Below are 20,906 nucleotides of genomic sequence, written 5' to 3' on the forward strand. Positions count from 1 at the left end.
ACTCTCAGTTCACCTCTGGAATTCAGCTCACTAGTCCACATTTGGACTAAGGTTATGATGCGGTCCAGAGTTGATCGGTTCTGCTGAAACCCACACTACAGTCCACACGTTGTCTGGTCCTAGAGTATTTGCTGTTTCCAGTGCTGTTAGTCAATCTTTGACATCAGGTGGAGTGAATCAAATTGGCTGGAGACTGGATTCTGAGACTCATGAGGAAGTGGATATGGATCAGCCTCTTGGCATTTCTAGCTGAAGATGGCTGTGAACGCTTCAGCCTTGTCTTCAGCACTCATGCAGGGCCCACCATCATTGAGAATGGTGATGTTCTTGGAGACTCGTCCTCCCATTTCATTGTCCCCCACCATTCATAACTAAATGCACAGCTTACGTCCAATACAATGGTTGTCTAGTTATATTTATTGCATGTTTTTTCTTCTTTAGCATGCACGCAAAGGGGAAGTGTAGAGGGGTACTGTCCTCCTCCTTCTCCCACCACACACACACACACAGGGGAAAGATCCATCTCTTTCTATCTCCCCCTCCCTCCCACCCAACCCCCTGACGTACACGGGAAGGCACCCCTCTCCCCCCCGTAAAGGTCCATCCTCCTCTCCCCTTCGTACTCGTCCCCACCCGGCAATGCGACTGCGCATGCGTGCATCCCTGCTGTGGATTTCCGGTGACGAGCAGGCGGAGAAGCAGGCGCCGGAAGTGCAGGGGAACCTAGCAACCGGAGCGGGTGAGGGCAGCGGACCGATTCCCGGGGGTCGCTGTCCGACGGGGGTTCAGGGTAAGGTGTGGCCTCAGTCACTGAGAGTGGGTGATGTAGGGTCAGGTATGACCTCAGTTATTGGGAAGGTTAGGGTTAAGGTTGAGATCTGACCCCGGTCACCGGGAGGTGTGGCGTCAGGGGTCGGTGTGACCAGTCCCGGGGAGGGATGTTGTCTGCTGTGATGTGACCTCGGTCACTGAGAGGGCGGACGTACAGTAGGGGCGTGATCTCAGGTACAGGGCGGGAGATATTCATTGGTTCAGGTGTGACCCATCACCTGCAGAAGTACACAGGATCGTATGTCCGCTCGGACACTGGGTGGTCAGCATGCAGTCAGGGCGGTGTCTCGTCACTGGCAGCAGGATCTAGGTTCAGCTGCAGCAATAGGACATATGCAACCTGGGGCACTGGCATCAGCTGATTTCCTGATCCTGTTCTTGGGAAGGGCTGATCTCAGTCATTCGCAGAGAGCTGCATTCTGCCTGACTGACATTACTAGAAGAGACTATACAGTCAAAAATGTTTTCCCTGTTTGAAATGGAAATGTTTTTAAATTTTTCTTTATTCTGTTGAGTCAAAACTAATTTAGTAATCTTGACAAAAAGCAACAGGACACAAAGTGCACCATCTGGGAGGGAAGTAAAAGGATCACCAGGTGTTAATGAAAGAAAGTTGTGGAATGGTGTGAAAATCCTTCAACTAAGTGCCATTTTCTAGCTGAGAATCACTTGAATAGAGTTGGTCTGATTCTTGGTGAGTGCGCTTTTGGAGAACAACACATTTCTGAGTACTCTCACAGTTGGTATTCAACACTAATCTAGAGATTTAAGCATGTAATCCAGGCTGGCAGACCAGTGCTCTACTGCAGGGGTGCTGCAATGCGTGAGGTGATGTCTTTTGGTGAAGACATTGACCTTTTGCTATTTGAGGTTTGCAAAAGATCCATGGCATGCTTTTGAAGGGCCTGTTTACCTCTTGATCAGCACCCCAGAAAAAAAAACTCGCCATTCATCTCATTGTTGTTTTTGGATTCTGCTGGGTGAAAATTGGCTGCCCTCTTTCCAACATTAGCACAGGGGTTAAGCTTCAATTTTCTTTGCTTTAGGATATCTGGAGTTGAAAACTGCTCTACAAATGCTTATCTTCTTTCTTTAAGTATTAAAGCAATGTCTGAAGTCAAAGGAGATGCTGATGGACCAAATGCAGCAGCAACTGTGTCCGAAGTGGAGGGAGGGCCTTGTGGAAATAAAGATGTGCCAATTAAGCAGAATGGGTGCTTGCTGGGGCCTTATGTCACAATTGGAGCAACTGTTCCTACTGGCTTTGAGAAAACTGCTGCTGATGAAGTCCAAGAGAAAATTGGATCTGAGTCCAGAATTAGCAAGGATCGAGGAAGAATCTATTTTGAGGTTTCCACGGATAATCTTTTTCAGGTTGGTTTTATTGTTTTGTAGCTATTCCATACATTTAAAATTATTGACAGCTGGGAACCAGATTCTTTGTGAGTCCTAATCCAGAAGATTGGAGGACAATTAGACTATTCATAACCAGAGCTCTGCTAGTTCAACATGGATTGGTACTCACATTGCAGCATTACTTTTCTGCGTTAGTTGGCCATGGCTTAGTTGATAATACTCTAATGTCTCTGTGACAGTTTTGTAGGTTTGAAGCCGTTCTAAAAAATTGAGAATATAATCTTTTTTGATTAGGAAATGCAGAGCAAGTTCTCACATATTGCAATGTGATTATGACCAGATAATCTGTTGAATGAGTGCTAAGTATTAATCGAAGCACTGGGAATAATTCATATAAGATAGCTATAAGGGAGTTTATACATTCACCTGAAAGAGCAGATGGGGCTTTGGTTAAATGTTTTGTTCAAAAACACCATCTCCAACTCTGCAGCACCCCTTCACTGCTTCACTCAAGTGTTAGGCTCCACTTCAGGAACAATAGTTCAATATTTGCAACTGATACCTCAGTGCAGTGCTTGTGAAGTGCCACACTGTCAGAGGGACTGTTTTTGGGTGAGATTTTAAACTAGATCCCAGTCTGCTTTCACTGATGAATGCAAACAATACCATGACAATATTTTAAAGAAAAGTAGGGGGATTATCCCTGGTGTCCAGGCTAATATTTAACCCTGTTGAATAACATAAGAAACAGGAGCAGGAGGAGGTTATTTGACCCTTTGACCCTACTCTGCTGTTTATCAAGATCTTGGCTGATTTTCCATCTCCACCTCAATTTCAGTCTGAAATGCCCACCTTTTATTTGTGGCAGTCTGCTGCAATTTCTACATTAATGTAATGAATACAATTACAAAAGTACTTGAAAAATAATTTTAAAAATCAATAAAATAAAGTTGCAGGTGCTGCAAATCTGAAACAAAAATAGGAAACACTGGAAATATCAGCAGGTCAGGCAGCATCTGTGGAAGGGAAAATAGAGTTAATGTTTCGGTGAAGGCTCATAATTGGCTATAAAGTGCGTTGGGGTGTCTTGAAAGGAATGAAAATGATGCTATATTAAATACAAATTTCTCTTTTGTCATTTGAGAGCAAGGACTTTTGTCCGGTCACCTGACAAATCAACCTCTTGTTGTATTTCACTGCATGCATATTGCATGTCAAGTTTCCAATATTGGAATAATGATTGCTCCTTAACCAATTTTTGAAATGTTATGATGGTTATCATATGTGGAAAGCATTGTCTGAATACAGTTTAATTTATCCATGGCACATTCTGGGCAGTGTGTACCAAATAAACCATCAGGGAAAGCAATCACGTTATTTTCACATTTGATAACTTTATACTTTCAACCACTAATTTATGTAAATTTAAGATTTTATTTAAATATACTGTTCTTTCTCTTTCAGGTTCATCTTTTGAGGTCTGTTGATAACTTATTTGTTGTTGTGCAGGAGTTTCCTCATTACCAGTTTAACAAATCCAAGGTAAGTACCTACCAATGTAGTAAACAGTCTGTAGCATAAAAAAAGATATATGAACAGAAATAGGCCTTCGAGCCTGGAAGGTCACAGCCAGTGTGTCTATTATCTCTGTAGCCACCTCTCTCACAGTTGCTCAGCTAGTAGAGCTGCTGCATCATAGTTCCAGCAACCAGGGTTCAACGTCAAAGTCAAATTTATTATCATATGCACAAGTACATGTATGCACAGGTGCAATGAAAAACTTACTTGCAGCAGCATCAGAGGCACGCAGCATCAGAGGCACACAGCATCAGATATACAACATTCACAAAAAAAACATAAATTAACAACAAATTATACAAAATTATACAAGAAGGAACACAATTAGAACAAAAAAAAGTCCATTGCAGTGCAAAGTGGTCATTGTGTTGTATCCTGAGGTAGTGATTAGGGTTGTGCAGGTTGGTTCAAGAACTGAATGGTTGAAGGCAAGTCTCCCTTGAACCTGGTGGTGTGGGACTTCAAGCTTCTGTACTGCCTGCCTGATGGTAGCTGCAAGAAGATGGCATGGCCCAAGATGGTGGGGATCTTTGATGATAGATGTTGCCTTCTTGAGACATCGCCTCATGTAGATACTACCAATGGTGAAGAGGGATGTGCCAGGTATGTATTGGACTGAGTCCACTACTGTGAATTTACTGAGTTTGATCCTGACTTCTGTGTGCAGTTCGCACATTCTCCCCGTGACTGCATGAGTTTCCTCAGGGTGCTCTGGTACTCTCCCACATCCCCAAGACATGCGGGTTGGTAGGTTAATAGGCTACTGTAACCTGTCTCGAATGTGTAGGTAAATGGTAGAGTCTGGAGGGAGTTGATGGGCATGTGGGGAGAATAAAATAAGGTTAGCATAGGATTAGCGTAAATGTGTGTTTGATGACTCAGAGTTGGTGGGTCCTGGGACCTGTTTCTGTGCTCTATCACTCTATGAGAAATTAGGGTGCATGCATCAATACCAGAGATTTCAGTTCTTAGCTCTTAGTTTGCTTCATATATTTTGCCAATATTAATTGTTTTAACAATTGGCTTGGAGGGACTTGGAGTGAAAGCGGGAGAGTTTAAGAAGTAAGCTAATTGTTAGTTAATAGTTAGTAAATTGGCTAATTAGCTAATTAACTGCAACTAATAAAAAGAAGGTAGGGTCGTGGAGCGGCCATTTTGGAGCAGCCATTGAGAGAGTGTGAGAGTGGGGAGCTGAGGCTTTGGTTTGTGAGGCTTCGGCCAAGAGGAGCTAGGCAGAGGAAGGAAACAGGTAAGGTCTGGTAAGTTCATTTTTAACTTTACTATTTAGAATGAGTGTAGTTGGGATGTCAGGGCAGTGGCATACTCCTCCTACAGGATGTGGGAGATCAGGGAGACTGGCTGTGTCCCTGAAGACTACACCTTCAGGAAGTGCCCCCAAGTACAGCTCCTGTCTGACCGCATCAAGGAACTGGAGCTGAAGTTGGACATACTTTGGATCGTCAGAGATGCTGAGAGCATCATAGACAGGAGTTTTAGTGAGGTGGTCATACCTAAGTTGCAGGCTGCAGATAATTGGGTGAAGACCAGGAGATGTAAGAGGAAAAGACAGTGCAGGGTCCCCCGTGGTCATTCCCCTCAGCAACAGCTATTACCCTTTGGCTACTGCTGGGGGGGCTGGGGGCGGAGGGGAGTACTTTCTAGGCACAGCAGCAAGAGCAAGGTCAGTGGCTGGTTGAGGTCAGCAGATAAGGGAAAAGTCAGGCAGGGTGCTAGGAGACCATAGTTAAGGGCACAGACAGGAGATTCTGTGGCCACAGAAGAGATGCCAGGATGGTGTGTTGCCTCCTGCCTTTCAGGGTCAGGGACATCTTGGAGTGGCTGCAGAATATTCTCAAGGGGGAGGGTGAGCAGCCAGAGGTCGTGGTGCATGTTGGTATCAACGACAGAGGTAGAACAAGGGATGAGGTCCTGCGCAGTGAATATAGGGAGTTAGGAGAGAACCTAAAAAGCAGGACTCAAGGGTAGTAATCTCTGGATTACTGCCAGTGCCACATGCTGGTGAGGGTGGAAGTAGAAAGATAACTTCGATGAATGTTTGTCTGAGGAGCTGGTGCGGGGGGAGGGATTCAGGTTTTTTGGAACATTGGGATCTCTTCTGGGGTAGGGGTGACCTGTACAAGAGGGATGGGTTGCACCTGGACTGGAGGGGGACCAATATGTTGGCTGGGAGATTTGCTAGCGCTACTTGGGAGGGTTTAAACTTGAGTGGTGGGGGGGGGGGGGGGCACGGTGGGTGGGACCCTGAGCAGTCGAGTAGCTGATGAGAAATCGGGGGATAATATGGTTTGCCAATGAGAGCAAATTTAGTCGCCAGGGTAGACAGGAGCACACTAAAGGGAGAAGAAAGACCATTGGTTTAAACTGTGTTTATTTCAGTGTAAGAGGCTTAACAGGTAAGGTGGATGAACTCAGGGAATGGATTGGATTGGGAGTCTGGGATATTATAGCCATAACAGAAACATGGCTGAGGCAAGCGCAGGACTGGCAGCTCAATGTTCCAGGATACAGATGCTACAGGCGTGACAGAGGTGAAGGTAAGAGAGGAGGGGAAGTTACTTTCTTCGTGAAAGAGGACAAAGCAATGGTCCTTAAAGAGAATATTGTTGGGGGATCATCCAGTGAGGCCATGTGGGTAGAATTTAGAAACAAGAAGGGGAAGGTCAATCTGATGAGATTGTATTATGGGCCCCCCAATAGTCAGCGGGAATTGGAGGAGTAAAAATGTAGCAAGATCGCAGATAGTTGTAAACAGGATGGTATTAGTGGGAGAATTTAACTTCCTTAATATTGACTGGGCCAAGAGTGCAAAAGGCTTAGGCAGAGTGGCATTTGTGAAATGTCCAAGACAGCTTCCTTGAGCTGCTACCCTTTTGGTTACCTCTAGTAGGTCCCTCTGTAGGGACCTACTAGAGAGGATGCAACACTGGATCTTCTCCTAGGGAATGAGGGAGGGCAAGTGGTGGAAATGGCGGTCAGTGAGCACTTTGGGTCCAGTGACCATAACTCTACTAGTTTTAAAATAGTTATGGAGAAGGATACGACCGGTTCACAGGTTAGGGTTGTGAACTGGGGCAGAGCAAATTTTGAAGCCATTAGGCAGGATTTCGCAGAGGTTGATTGGGTGAGCTGTTAGCAGGGAAAGGAACGTCAGCCAAGTGGGAGGCTTTTAAAAGTGTGATGTCAAAGGTTTAGGGCCTACATGTTCCTGATAGGGTGAAGGGTAAGGCTGGCAGGTTTCGGAAGTCTTGGTTGACAAGAGACATTGAGACTCTGGTTAAGAAATAGAGGGAGGCATACACTGTGCATGAACAATTGGGAACTATTGAACCTCTTGATGACTATAAGAAGTGTTGGAGTGCACTTAAGAGGGATGTTAGGAGGGCAAAAAGAGGATATGAGAAGGATCTGGAAGGCAAGGCGAGGCAAAATCTTTACAAGTATATTAAAAGTAAAAAGGTGGCTGGGGGGAGAATATGTCCCCTTAAAGACCAGCGTGGCCGTCTGTGTGTGGAACCAAAGGAAATGGGAGAGATTTTAATTAATTTTTCCCTTCAGTTTTTACTGTGGAGAAAACTATGGAAGGTAAGAAAATGAGGGTAATGAGTGATGATGTCTTTGACCACATACAGATTAGCAGGGAGGAAGGATTGCACTTTAAGGCCTCCATTAAGGTGGATAATCCCCACGGCCTGACCTGGTGCATTGTCAGACCTTGTGGAAAGCTAGAGAAGAAATTGCGGAGGCCCTTGCATCTCTGGTCATAGGTTAGGTTCTGGAGGACTGGAGAGTGGCTAATGTGGTACCACTGTTTAAAAAAGGTAGCAAAAACAAGCCAGGAAACTACAGGCTGGTGAGTCTGACATTGGTGGTGGGTAAATTGCTAGAGGGGATTCTGAGGGACAGGATCTACCAACATTTAAAGAGACGGTCTGATTCGGGATAGTCAGCACGGCTTTGTGCATCGAAAGTTCTGTCTGACAAATCTCTTGGGTTCTTTGAGGAGGTAACCAAAAGGGTAGATGAGGGTAGGGTAGTGGATGTTATCTATATGGACTTTAGCAAGGCCTTTGACAAGGACCCTCATGGCAGGCTAGTCTGGAAGGTTAGATCCAATGGCATCCAGGGGGAGATAGCTGATTGGATTCATAATTGGCTCAGTTGTAGGAAGCAGAGGGTGATCGCTGAGGGTTGTTTCTCGGACTGGAGGCCTGTGTCTACTGGTGTGCCACAGGGGTCAGTGCTGGGACCCTTGCTGTTTGTAATTTATATAAACTTTGGATGTGAATGTACAAGGCATAGTTAGGAAGTTTACGGATGATAGTAAAATGAGTGGTGTTGTAGACAGTGTCGAAGGTTATGAAAAATTACAGGGATATCTTGGTCAGTTAGCAAAGTGGGCTGAGGATTGGCAAATGGATTGATTACTTCTCGGTGGCTCTGATATCCATCATCATGAAGTGCTTCGAGAGGATGGTCATGGTACGCATTAACTCCAGCATTCCAGAAAACCTCGACCGACTGCAATTTGCCTACCACCGAAACAGGTCTATGGTGGATGCCATCTCCCTGGCCCTACACTCATCTCTGGTGCATCTGGACAATAAAGACAACTACGATAGACTATTGTTTATTGACTACAGTTCCACCTTCAGTATTATACTTCCAAGCAAACTCATCACCAAACTCTGCAACCTGGGACTCAACACCTTCCTTTGCAACTGGATCCTTAACTTCCTGACCAACAGGCCGCAATTAGTAAGAATAGGCAGCAACACCTCCAGCATGGTTATTCTCAACATTGGTGCCCCAGAAGGCTGCATCCTTAGCCCCTTACTCTACTCCCTGTACACTCATGACTGTGTGGCCAGATTCTGCTCTAACTCCATCTACAAGTTTGCAGATGATACCACTGTTATGGGCCAGATCTCAAATAATGGTGAGTCAGAATGCAGGAAAAAGAAAGAGAGCTTAATGACATGGTGTCACGACAACAACCTTTCCCTCAATGTCAGCAAAGCAAAAGAGCTGGTCATTGACTTCAGGAAGGGGGGTGGTGCACATGCTCCTGTCTACATCAACGGTGCTAAAGTCAAGAGGGTTGAGAGCTTAAAGTTCCTAGGAGTGAACATAACCAATAGCCTGTCCTGGTACAAACACGTAGACGCCACAGCCAAGAAAACTCACCAGTGCCTCTACTTCCTTAGGAGGCTAAAGAAATTTGGCATCTCGCCTTTGACACTAACCAACTTTTATCGATACACCAAAGAAAGCATCCTATCTGGACACATCACGACTTTGTATGGCAACTGCTCTGCCCATGACTACAAGAAACTGCATAGAGTTGTGGACACAACTGAGCACATCATGGAAAACAGCCTCCCCTCCATGGACTCTGTCTATACTTCACACTACCTCAGTAAAGCAACCACCATAATCAAAGACCCCACTCACTCTGGACATTCTCTCTTCACCCCACTCCCATCGGGCAGAAGATGCAAAAGCCTGAAAGTACGTACCACCAGGCTCAAGGACAGCTTTTTTCCTGCTGTTATAAGACTGTTGAACAGTTCCCTAGTACGATAAAATGGACTCTTGACCTCACAATCTGCTTTGTTATGACCTTGCACCTTATTGTCTATCTGCACTGCACTTTCTCTGTAGCTGTGACACTTTACTCTGCATTCTGTATTGTTTTACCTTGTACTACCTCAATGCACTGTGCAATGAATTGATCTGTATGAACAATATGCAAGACAAGTTTTTCACTGTACCTTGGTACAAGTGACAATAATAAACCAATACCAAAATGGCTTTCAATCCAGATAAATGTGAGGTATTGCATTTTGGACGATCAAACCAGGGTAGGACTTGTACAGTGAATGGTAGGGCCCTGGGGAGTGTTATGGAACAGAGGGACCTAGGAGTGCAAGTGCATAGTTCACTTAAAGCAGCATTTCGGGTAGATAGGGTGGTGAAGAAGGCGTTTGGCATACTGGTCTTCATCAGTCAGGGCACTGAGTTTTGGAGTTGGGAAGTTATGTTGCAGTTATATAAGATGTTGGTGAGGCCTCACTTGGAATATTGCATACAGTTTTGGCAACCCATTATAGGAAAGATGTTATTAAACTACAAAGAGTACAGAAAAGATTTACCAGGATGTTGCCTGGACTTAGGGGCCTGAGTTGCGAGAGGTTGTGTAGACTAGGACTTTATTCCCTGGAACGTAGGAGATTGAGGGGTGACCTGAAGGAGGTGTATAACATCATGAGGGGTATAGACAGGGTGGAAGCTTCTGTCACATTATGACTACTCCTTCTTGAGGATAATTTACTATTGAGATTATGAATTAATCTCGTTACACAACCCATTTCTCTGATGATGTCTGTCCACATTATAGTGTTTCTAAAAAAAAATGTCCTAAATGCATTAAATGAACCTGTCCATGATCTTTGCTGATTTGACTTTCCTAGACTATGTGAAGGTTAGAGTCCCCTAAGATTCTTGAAGCGCCTTTGTTAAAAGTCCATTCCTTCTAGATTGATTCTCTGCCAAACTGTGTAACCACTAGTAGAAGGCCAATTGACCACCAATGTTATTTGTTTTTATTTCTTATTTGTATGCATACTGACTTCACTTTCTAATCTGTTGAGCCAACATTCGTGGCCTAATATCATCCTCAATTATCAGAGCTCCCCATCTTCTTCTGCCATTCTTTCCAAAGTGTCATGTACCATAGTCCCAATCTGGTCATTTTTCACTCGTGTCTCTGTAATGGCTATCGTTCAAATCTATTTATCTCTACTCTGACCAAGTTTTTGGTCAACTGCCCTAATATCTCTTTTTATGGGTCAGTGTAAAATTTTGTTTGATACTGTTGCTGTGATGAGGGAGCAGAGATTTTATTAAAGGCTACATTATACAAGTTATTACTGTTGTCATTGTTGGATACCTACAATTTAAGATTTAAAGTCCATGTAACTCTCTGTTTAGATAGAATTTAAAATTTGAGACAAGCACCTTTCTTTTGAGTCTGTTATGCTACTTCTGCAGGTTTTCTGGGATAGCCTGTATCCTTTCTTACCTTTGCCACTGGTGTCCTCTCCTGAAGGTTCTGACTCAAGTTGGCACATTATGTTGATCTCAATACCTTACCCTAGCACTTACTTGTTATGTATGGACTAGGGGAGAGCACTGAAGCATTTTCAGCCTTGTTCTTCAACAGTCTCTAGCAGGAGCTCGACTCTCACTTAAACCCAGCTACTAAAGGCAATTGTTATGGCCAACTTCTGCTCTGGCTGGCTTAACGTAGAATGGGGAGTCAAATCTGACACTTCGTGTGCAGAAAGTTAAAAGGGAAAAAAGACTTGGGAACAAAGGAAGGAAAGTAGGAACAAGAGTAGGTGTTAATTCCCTGAGCCTGTTGTGTCATTCACTAACATTGTAGTTGACCCATATCAACTGTGTACCTGCCTTGGTTGCATTACCCTTTTCAACAAAAACATTTCAATCTTGATGTTGAAATTTTCAGTTGACCGAGCATTAACAGATATTTTGTAGAGGGACTTCCCAATTCCCACTGTGTGTAAAGAAGGGGTTTCTGCCTTTACATTAAATGACTTTGCTGTAATTTTGAAGAATATGTAATGCTTGAGGTAAGTGCTTTGAGTAGACTATAATATCCCAGATTCAGAGAGTGGTAACATAATCTCCAACCTTTTTTATTCTGACCTGAGAAAAGCCAATATTGCATTAGTTTGCTCTATATGGCACATTCCAAAGCACCACTTAGTTTGTTCAGTACCCAGAAATGCTGTCACTGTTGTAGGAAATATGATAGTTGATTAGAGGACAATAATTCCCTCATACAACAGATGAAAAAAAAACTATTTAATTGATGATGATTGAATAAGTGCTGGTTACAACACTGAAGAATAGGGAAGTCCTCTCCATCGAAATAGTACCCCTTGGTTCCTTTACATCCATTTGATAAGGCAGATGGTGCTTTGGTTTAATATCTCTTTGAAAGATGCCACCTCTAACAATGCAGCACATCCTCAGTATCACGCCAGAAGTATCACTTCATTTTTGTGCTCAAGTTTCCTTGTTTCTTTAACAGGAAAGTATACTGGAAGACTTCAGGCAGTTGGCTGGCCAACTTCCCTGGGCAAATCCCCTTGAAGTATGGGAACTGAACAACAGTCTCAAGAAGAGGAAGTTCCAGCGCAGGAAAGCCAATCAAGAAATTAGCCCAGCTTCAGGAACACCACATGAGATTGACAAAAATAGTGTACCCATGACCTGTGCCCATTTAGCTTCTGGAGATCAGCTGCACAATGGAACAGTGTTGTGTGTCTCTGAATCTGGGCCAAGTGGCGATCAACTCTTCGAAATCAAGGAGTCCACCAATGATGTGGTCACTAATCAGGTTTCACTTGAGGGACATCTGAGTGACAGAAATGAAAATGAAGAGAAGGGCTGCAAACTACTTAAATTTCGAGTTACCTGCAATAGAGCTGGGGAGAAACATACCTTTACTTCAATGGAGGCAGCTAGAGAGTTTGGAGGCGCTGTACAGGATCTGTTCAAGTGGAAGGCAGATATGACCAAATTTGATATAGAGGTACTCAAATTACTGCCCCCTCCTCACCCTTCTACCCTTTTACTTCTTTGCCCTTTTGAAGCTGTCAACTGCTATGAATAGCCTTCCATCATTGTGCACAAATAGCCAATCGCCATTCTTCACATTCATACACTACTGATGAGGATCGGTAGGCTTCCCAATCATGGACAATCTTACAGCCAGTCCTAACCCTTGACTCCTGCACACGTATAAAATGCTACTCCCAACTACCACTGTTACACACTGCTATTTCTAATTCTGATGCAGGGTCTTCAACCTGAAATATTAACTCTTTTTCCCTCCACAGATGCTGCCTGACCTGCTGAGTCTTCCTAGCATTTTCTGTTTTTATTTCAGATTTTCAAATATCATTAGTAGGTCATCCCTACCACAGAAGAATTTTCAGTTCTGAGTTTTTTTTTATGTTTTTCCCTTTTACTTTCATCATCTTCAACCTGAGGGAGTAATTAAAAATAAAAGTCGTATTTTATTTCAGATTATTAAAATGGAGCAATACAGTTAAAGAAGCTGCTTAACTGTTATTTTTGAAAGCAATGAGGCGACTGAAGTATCTTTTGTGATGTAGGCTTGCACATTATGCAGACGGATCTACACTAAGGTGGTCAGATATTTGGCATGTAGTGGTTTTGTATTGGTAAGAGAGAATGAATACTCTCAGAAGCACAGCAGGCTTTTCTTTCTTTTTCAATCTTTTTATTAGTTTTCAAATTAATACAGATTAATATATAACATCAATATTTGTACATGTAATACAAAGAGATCAGGAGAATAATCATGGCATAGATAATCATAAAGAACAATAAAATGAATATAATATAAAAGAAAGGAAAGAAAAAGATCTATTATGTATATTAAAAAAAAGAAAAAAAAATCCCCAAATCAATAAAAAAAATTATAGACAATATATCAAACCAAACTAGACAGAAAAATTTCAAAAAAAACAAAAAAAAAAAGACTGGACTAAAATTTCTCAATAGAAACAGAGCAATATTATGTTGTCAACTCCGTTCCTCTAAATTGAAAAGTTATTGAAAGGAGATCTATATCATGTGAAAATATTGAATAAATGGACTCTAAATATCGTCAAATTTAAGCGAAGGATCAACAGTACCACTCCTAATTTTTTCCAAGTTTAAACATGATATAGTTTGAGAGAACCATTGAAAAGTAGTCGGGGGTATTGGATCCTTCCATTTAAGCAAAATGGATCGTTTGGCCATTAATGTGACAAAGGCAATCATACGGTAAGCGGAAGCAGATAAATGGCCAGACTCTAGGTAATCCAAAAATTGCAGTGATAGGGTGAGGTTGTAAATCAATATTCAATACAGTTGAGATAAAGTTAAAAATGTCTTTCCAATATTTTTCCAAAAGAGGACAGGACCAAAACATATGTGTCAAAGAAGCCACATTCGATTTACATCTGTTACATATAGGATTTATATGATGATGAAAACGAGCTAGCTTATCTTTTGACATATGGGTCCTGTGAACTACCTTAAACTGTATCAAAGAGTGTCTGGCACACATTGAAGATGTATTAACTAAATAAAGAAGTTTCTTCCATGTCTCTGTAGGTAAAGATGTCTGGAGTTCACTTTCCCATTCATTCTTAATTTTGTCCAGTGATTCTGGACGTATTTTCATAATTAAATCGTAGACTATTGCTATCAAGCCCTTCTGATAAGGATTAAGACCTAAAATTTTTTCCGTAATTTCAGTTCTGTAAGGTGTCGGAAAAGAGGGTATAGTAGCTTTTAAAAAATTTATAATTTGCAAATATCGAAAAAAGTGTGATCTAGACAAATTGTATTTGTTAGACAGTTGTTCAAAAGATGAAAAACAGTTACCAATGAATAAATCATGAAAACATACTATTCCCTTCCTTTTCCATATAGAAAAAGCTAAGTCAACTCTGGATGGTTGAAAGAAAAAAATTAGATTGAATGGGACTTGACAAGTTAAATTTATTCAATCCAAATAATTTACGAAATTGAAACCATATTCATATTGTATGTTTAACATAGCAGGCTAAAGGGTGAATATTGAAATAGACAATTAAGACCATTGCACTTTAGTACTATTAAGTGATATAGTCATGGCTTCGATAATGAATAGGGAGCATTGTGAATTTGTTGAAGGAATGAATGACCTAATTGCCTTCTCTCATTTCATATTGTGAATATCTTAAAATGTATGTTCATTACAATCCAGTTCTAAGTATCAGTGTAATTGAAAAACTGTACCTTATCACATAGCACTAAATTATTGCCTAATGTTGATCTAAGTCTGTCTACAGATGATGTGTTAAATTTTGTATTTTGTGCAATGTACTGAAGTGCTGTGGGCAGATGGCACACAGGGAGGATGTCTCTCAGTACAGCAGGTAGTCATTGATTTTGATGGTATCGTTTACTTTGCTGGAAAGTATCCATGGTAATGCTGAGAAGTATTTTGTTACCTGTGGGAAGAAAATGACACTATTGCAATCCCATCATTAATCATCTTGTTCTTGTCTCCCTCAATGCATTCACACATTTTAATTGCAGATCCTACTCAATATTCATGATACTGAAGTAGTGATTGGTATAGCTCTTACAGAGGAAAGTCTGCACAGGCGAAACATAGTGCACTTTGGGCCTACAACTCTTCGATCTACTTTGGCCTATGGGATGTTAAGGTATGACTTATTTTATTTGCTTGGTTCATCCATGTATCTGGAGATCTTAATTTGAGAAACGTTGGATAGAGATCACAAGAAAACAGGAGCAAGAGTAGGTCACCAGGGCCATCATGCCTGCCCTGCCATTCAATGGATAATGGTTGATCTGCCCCAGGCCTCATCTCCTCCTCTGTGCCAGATCCCCATAACTTTCAATTCCCAAATCTTCCAAGAATACATCTACCTCCAGTTTAAGTACTTCTAATAAGCTAGCCTCCAGAAACCTGTGGCAGAGAATTGCAGAGACTCACCACCCTCTGCAAGAAGAAATTTCTACTTACCTTAGTTTTAAGTGACTGGCCCCTTAGAGCTATGTCCCCTCATTTAAGACTCTCCCACTAGTGAAAACATCTCAACATCTGCTCTGTCATGCCTCCTTGGAACCTCTTATGTTTCAACAAGATCACTCCTGTTCTTCTAAACTACAAGAATTTAGATTTCAACCTGTTTAGCCTCTCATGATATGATAATCCTCTCATCCCAGGAATTAGCCTAGTCTTTGGACTGCCTCCAATGCCACGATATTCTTCCTTAAATAAGGAGACCAAAACTGTGCACAGACTCCAGGTGCGGTCTTAGTGACACCCTGTACAATTGTAACAAAACTTCCCAAATTCTAAACATCAACCCCTTTGCAATAAAGGCCAATATGCCATTTACCTTCTTAACCACTCGCTGCGCCTGTGCACTAACTTCTTGTGGTTCATGCACAAAAACACTTTCATTTGCAGTCCCTTTCCTTTTAGATAATAGTCTACCTTTTGATTTCTCTTGCTGAAGTGCATGACCTCACATTTTCCCAGATTAAACTCCATTTACCACATTCTTGTCCACTCAATCTATCTATATCCCACTGCAGAGTCACAATATCATCATCACAACTTACTTTTCTACCTTTTGTTGTCACTGGCAACCTTATTTACTTGACACTCTACCCCTCCTCTGGGTCATTAAGATAAGATACCTTTATTAGTCACATGTACATCGAAACACACAGTGAAATACATAATAAATAAACAGTAAATAATTCAAGGGCAAGAACTAGTCCCTGGGGTACTACAGTGGTTGCATCTTTCCAACCTGCAAAGGACCCATTTATTCCAACCCTCTGCCTCCCAATAAAGACCTGAGATATAGCTTCCCTTTATGGCCCAGTTGACAGTGAGCAGCTGATCTGTATAGACAAGAAATTTTTAGGATTACTCCCTGACCTCTGCTTGGTTTGCTGATTTCATCCATGGTGATCAAGAGCTCTTACCAGGATTCCTGATCTTATTTCTTGCCTGTAAACGACAACCCCACCCCACTTCTTTGAAACAGTATGCCTGTCGCAAATAAAGAGGAGCCAGTAGATATATTAAGATTACAGAAAGTATTTAAGATGCCATGTCAAAGGATATTACAGAAAATAGAAGCTTATGGTGTGGATGGAAGATTGGTTGACTAACAGGAAACAGAGTAGGCATAAATGGCTCTTTTCTGATTGGTAAGATGTAACAAGTGGTGTGCCACAGGGGTCAGTGCTGGGTCTTGACTTCGTACGACCTGCATAAGTTACTTGGATGAAGGCACTGAAGGTACAGTGGCTAAATTTACAGATGGCACAAAGATAGGTAGGAAAGTAACTTATGAAGGGAACATAAGGAGACTACAAAGAAATACAGGTAGGTTAAGTGAGTGGGCAAAGATCTGGAAAATGGAATATAATATAGGAAAATGTGAAATTGCCCATTTTGTCAGGAAACAAAAAAAAGCATATAATCTAAATAGAGTACAGAGCTCTGAGATGCAGAGAAATCTGGTTGTACCAGTGTATGATTCTCAAAAGGCTGGTGTGCAGATACTGCAAGTGATTAGGAATACTAACAGAAAGTTATTGTTCTGTGCTGGGGAATCCGTTTTATCGGGCCATTGGTGAGACCACATCTGGAATATTATTTACTGGTCTGGTCTCTCTATCTAAGAAAGAACATACTTGCAATTGAGGGAGTGCAGCAAAAATTCACCAGATTGATTTCTTGGATGGCGGGTGGGTCATATGAGGAGAGATTATCAGACTGGGCCTGTAATCTCTCAAATTAAGAAGGAGAGGTGATCTCATTGACACATACAAAATTCTTCCTGGCTTGACAAGAGTAATGTGAAATTTGCATTTTCTCCTGATTGTGGTGAGTAGAACCATAAGACCATAAACATAAGAGACAGGAGCAGAATTAGGCCATTCAGCCCATCGAGTCTGCTCTGCCATTCAATCATGGCTGTTTTTTTAATCCCATTCTCCTGCCTTCTCCCTGTAACACTTAACTACCTTACGAATCAAGAACATATCAATCTTTGCCTTAAATACACCCAATGACTTAGCCTCCACAGCCCTCTGTGGCAACGAATTTGGCAGATTCACCACCCTCTGGCTGAAGAAATTCCTCTTCGTCTCTGTTCTAAAGGGACATCCTTTTATTCTGAAGCTGTGCCCTCGGATCCTAGACGCTCCTACTAATGGAAACGTTATCTCCACATCCACTCTATCCAGGCCTTTCAGTATCAATGAGATCTCCCCTCATCCTTCTGAACTTCATCAAGTACAGGCCCAGAGACATCAAATACTCCTCATATGTTAAGCCTTTCATTCCTGGGATTATTCTCGTGGACCTCCTCCAGGGCCAGCACATCCTTCCTTAGATATGGTGCCCAAAATTGCTCTCAGCAGTACATCCTTGCTTTTACATTCTAGTCCTCTCAAAATCAATGCTAACATTGCATTTGCCTTCTTTACTACTGACTCAACCTGCAAGTTAACCTCGAGGGAATCCTGAACTAGGACTCCCAAGTCCCTTTGCACCTTTGATTTCTGAATTTTCTCCGCATTTAGAAAATAGTCTACAGCTTTATTCTTTCCACCAAAGTGCATAATCCTACACTTCCCTATGGTGTATTCTATCTACCACCTCTTTGCCCACTCTCAAGTTCTTCTGCAGACCCTGCCTCTGTAACACTACCTGTTCCTCCTCCTATCTTGGTACTGTCTGCAAACTTGGCCACAATGCTGTCAGTTCCTTCATCAAGATCATTAATTTATAAAGTGAAAAGTTGCAGTCCCAACGCTGACCCCTGCGGAACTCCACTAGTTACCAGCAGCCATCTTGAAAAGAATGGAGGTCACAGTTGCAAAATAAGGGGGTTCAGCAATTCACTACAGATATGAGAAGAAATTTCTTTACCTAGAGGAATATTGTATCAGAGAATGCTATGGAGGCTCAGTCATGAGTATATTCAGGATAGAAATCAATTGATTTTTTTTGACATGAAAGGAATCAAAAGGTAATGGGGTCATTGCCAGAAAGTGGTATTGAAGTAAAAGATTAGCCAGGATGTAGTTGAATGGCAAAGCAGGCACAAGGGGTCAGGTGGCCAACTCCTAAAGCTTATGCTCTCCCAAAGCATCATGGCATGTGGATATTCTGTGAGGGACAAGGTTATGATGCCCTCTCTGGCTAGAGTAATGTAAGAATAACCAAGAAAGTTGGATGATGCCACATTGTAGGCAGAAATGGATTTAGATTTCTCATTATTCTTCATATTTTCTAGTGTAATGCCCGAAGTAGCATTCTTCCTGGTTTGCCCTGGAAGAGACATTTCCTTTATATCATAAAACTTTTATAAAGAAAACTTGAAGTTAAATTGCCGAATTCCGTTTAAAAGCCTGTAGATGTTGTCAGTAGATTGCTTGAATATTAATGAGCTCCTCTGAGAGGAACTGAGATCATTGTTGACACTTCACCTTGACAAAGCTATTCAGTGAGAAGCCATTTCACACATTCCATTGCACCCTATAGTTAGAATGGTTTTCATTCAAAAAGCTTTGAAAGCTTCTGTTGCCATGAACTCCTGCAGCTGAGAAAGTCAGTTTAATGTAATTTGGAAAGTTAAGCACAGACAAATCTCGTTCTCCAGTCAATGAGGAAAGCTACGGGATGCCAGTCTGAGATAGGAAAACGCGCAGTCCATATGAGGAAAATAAATAATGAGAGTTAGGGCTAGACTGCAAGCTTGTGAATTCAGCCCTTATCAGTAACAGGAATACATATTTTGTGTTGACAGCAGATGAGGGGAAGAATTTCAGAAGTGTATATCAGAGAATTTTATTTAACTTTTGTCTGCCTCCAACAAGGAAGAACACTTTGCTGGATCTAGTCCAAGAAATGAAGTGGGTCATGTAGAGAATGTCACAATTTTAGGAATAGTCATCATAGTATCGGTTCAGATTAGATACAGAGATGAACAAAGATGGATAACCTAGAATAAAAATAGTTAATGTTAGGAGGGTTAATTTCAGGGAATTGAGGAATCTAGCTTGGACAAACTAGTCAAGAATTGGCAAGTGTTTATATAATGCAGCAGTGGGCTCCTCTAAGAAATGAGTTGGGTGTAATCTCGTTTTACTTTTGCAAAGAGAAAGATTTCCCTGGATAATGGCGTCAGAAAGCAGAAAAAAAATGTGATAGCTGTCAGTTGGATAATATTAGAGAATAGAGAGAACTGAGGATATTTCTGCCTTAATCTTTGTATAGGAGAGGTTAATGAAGGATATGGGATCTGGCTATAAAACTAGATATATAGAATACAAAAGCTACAAAGTTGTGTCAAACCAAATAAATACTGGCTTGTCATCAGATGGAGCAGTGTATCCAATTCTGGGTACTATACCTTAGAAAGGACTTGAATGCTTTGGAGAGGATGCTGAAGAGATTTCTAGAATATTTCCAGGGATAAGGGGTTACAATTATGTTGATAACCAATGGAAGATGAGGTTCTGCATAAAGCAGAAAAGAGTAAGACATCTTAAAGACACTGGTGTAGAAAGACTTGACATCAGAACGGATGGAATGGTGACGAAGAGACTGGGAGAATGGAATGCTTACAGAAAGTAGTGTGGGAGGAAGTGTAATTGAGATAACTGTGGGTGTGGGTTTATAATGGTGGCTGACCTGTCCCGAGTTGGAGATAGAGATAAAGGGGAAGAGTCAGAGGCGATACAAGAGACTGCAGGTGCTGGAACCTGAAGCAACAAGCAATCTGCTAGAGGAACTCTGGGTCGAGCAGCATCTTTGGGTTGAAACTCTGCATTGGTCGACAGTTTCTTTCCTCCCACAGATGCTGCTTGACCTGCTGAGTTCCTCCAGCAGATTGTTTGTTGCGAGGGAAGAGTAATATGGACCAGATGAAAATGAAAACAGGGTGGAAGAAGGTGGCAAAGGTCACTAAATTGTCAAGTTCTGTACAAGTGCAGGAAGCAGCACCACTGTAGCTATTTATGTAACAGAAAAAGAGCTAAGGCAAGGGGCACTTAGTGGTACTGTTGATCTGTCGCTTAAATTTGAAGACATTTGGAGTCCATTTATTCAATACTTTCATATGATATAGATCCCTTTTCAATAACTTTAGAGGAACGGAGTTGACGACATAATATTGCTCTGTTTCTATTGGGAAATTTCAGTCCAGTTTTTTTTTGTCTTTTTTTTTGAAATTTTCTTTTTAGTTTAGTTTGACTATTCACAATTTTCTATTGATTTGGGGATTTTTTTACTTTTCTTTTATATACACAATAAATCTTTTTCTTTCTTTTATATTATATTCATCTACTAAGAGATCGTGAGATCTAAGGATTTTTTAAATATTTTATTCTTTATGATTATCTATGCCATGATTGTTCTCTTGATCTCTTTGTTTTACATGTACAATCATTGATGTTATATGTAT

The 20,906-nt window shown here is 41.6% G+C and overlaps 1 protein-coding gene across 3 annotated transcripts in view; it reads left to right on the plus strand.

The window, feature by feature from the left end:
- The first annotated feature begins 625 nt into the window (after nucleotides 1-625).
- Nucleotides 626-20,906, plus strand: part of thumpd3 (THUMP domain containing 3) — a 32,411-nt gene continuing 12,130 nt past the window's right edge. Inside the window, exons 1-5 of one of the 3 annotated variants that reach the window (XM_052017866.1) lie at nucleotides 626-739; nucleotides 1,929-2,205; nucleotides 3,652-3,729; nucleotides 11,903-12,406; nucleotides 14,977-15,107. In XM_052017866.1, the coding sequence (XP_051873826.1) occupies nucleotides 1,939-2,205; nucleotides 3,652-3,729; nucleotides 11,903-12,406; nucleotides 14,977-15,107 (980 nt within the window). In that variant the 5' untranslated portion in view covers nucleotides 626-739; nucleotides 1,929-1,938. Of the gene's footprint in view, nucleotides 796-1,928; nucleotides 2,206-3,651; nucleotides 3,730-11,902; nucleotides 12,407-14,976; nucleotides 15,108-20,906 lie in introns of all 3 variants that reach the window. The other 2 variants (XM_052017865.1, XM_052017867.1) reach the window with 2 other exon arrangements.

This window comes from Pristis pectinata, chromosome 6, assembly GCF_009764475.1.
Source record: "Pristis pectinata isolate sPriPec2 chromosome 6, sPriPec2.1.pri, whole genome shotgun sequence".
Lineage (NCBI taxonomy): Eukaryota > Metazoa > Chordata > Chondrichthyes > Rhinopristiformes > Pristidae > Pristis > Pristis pectinata.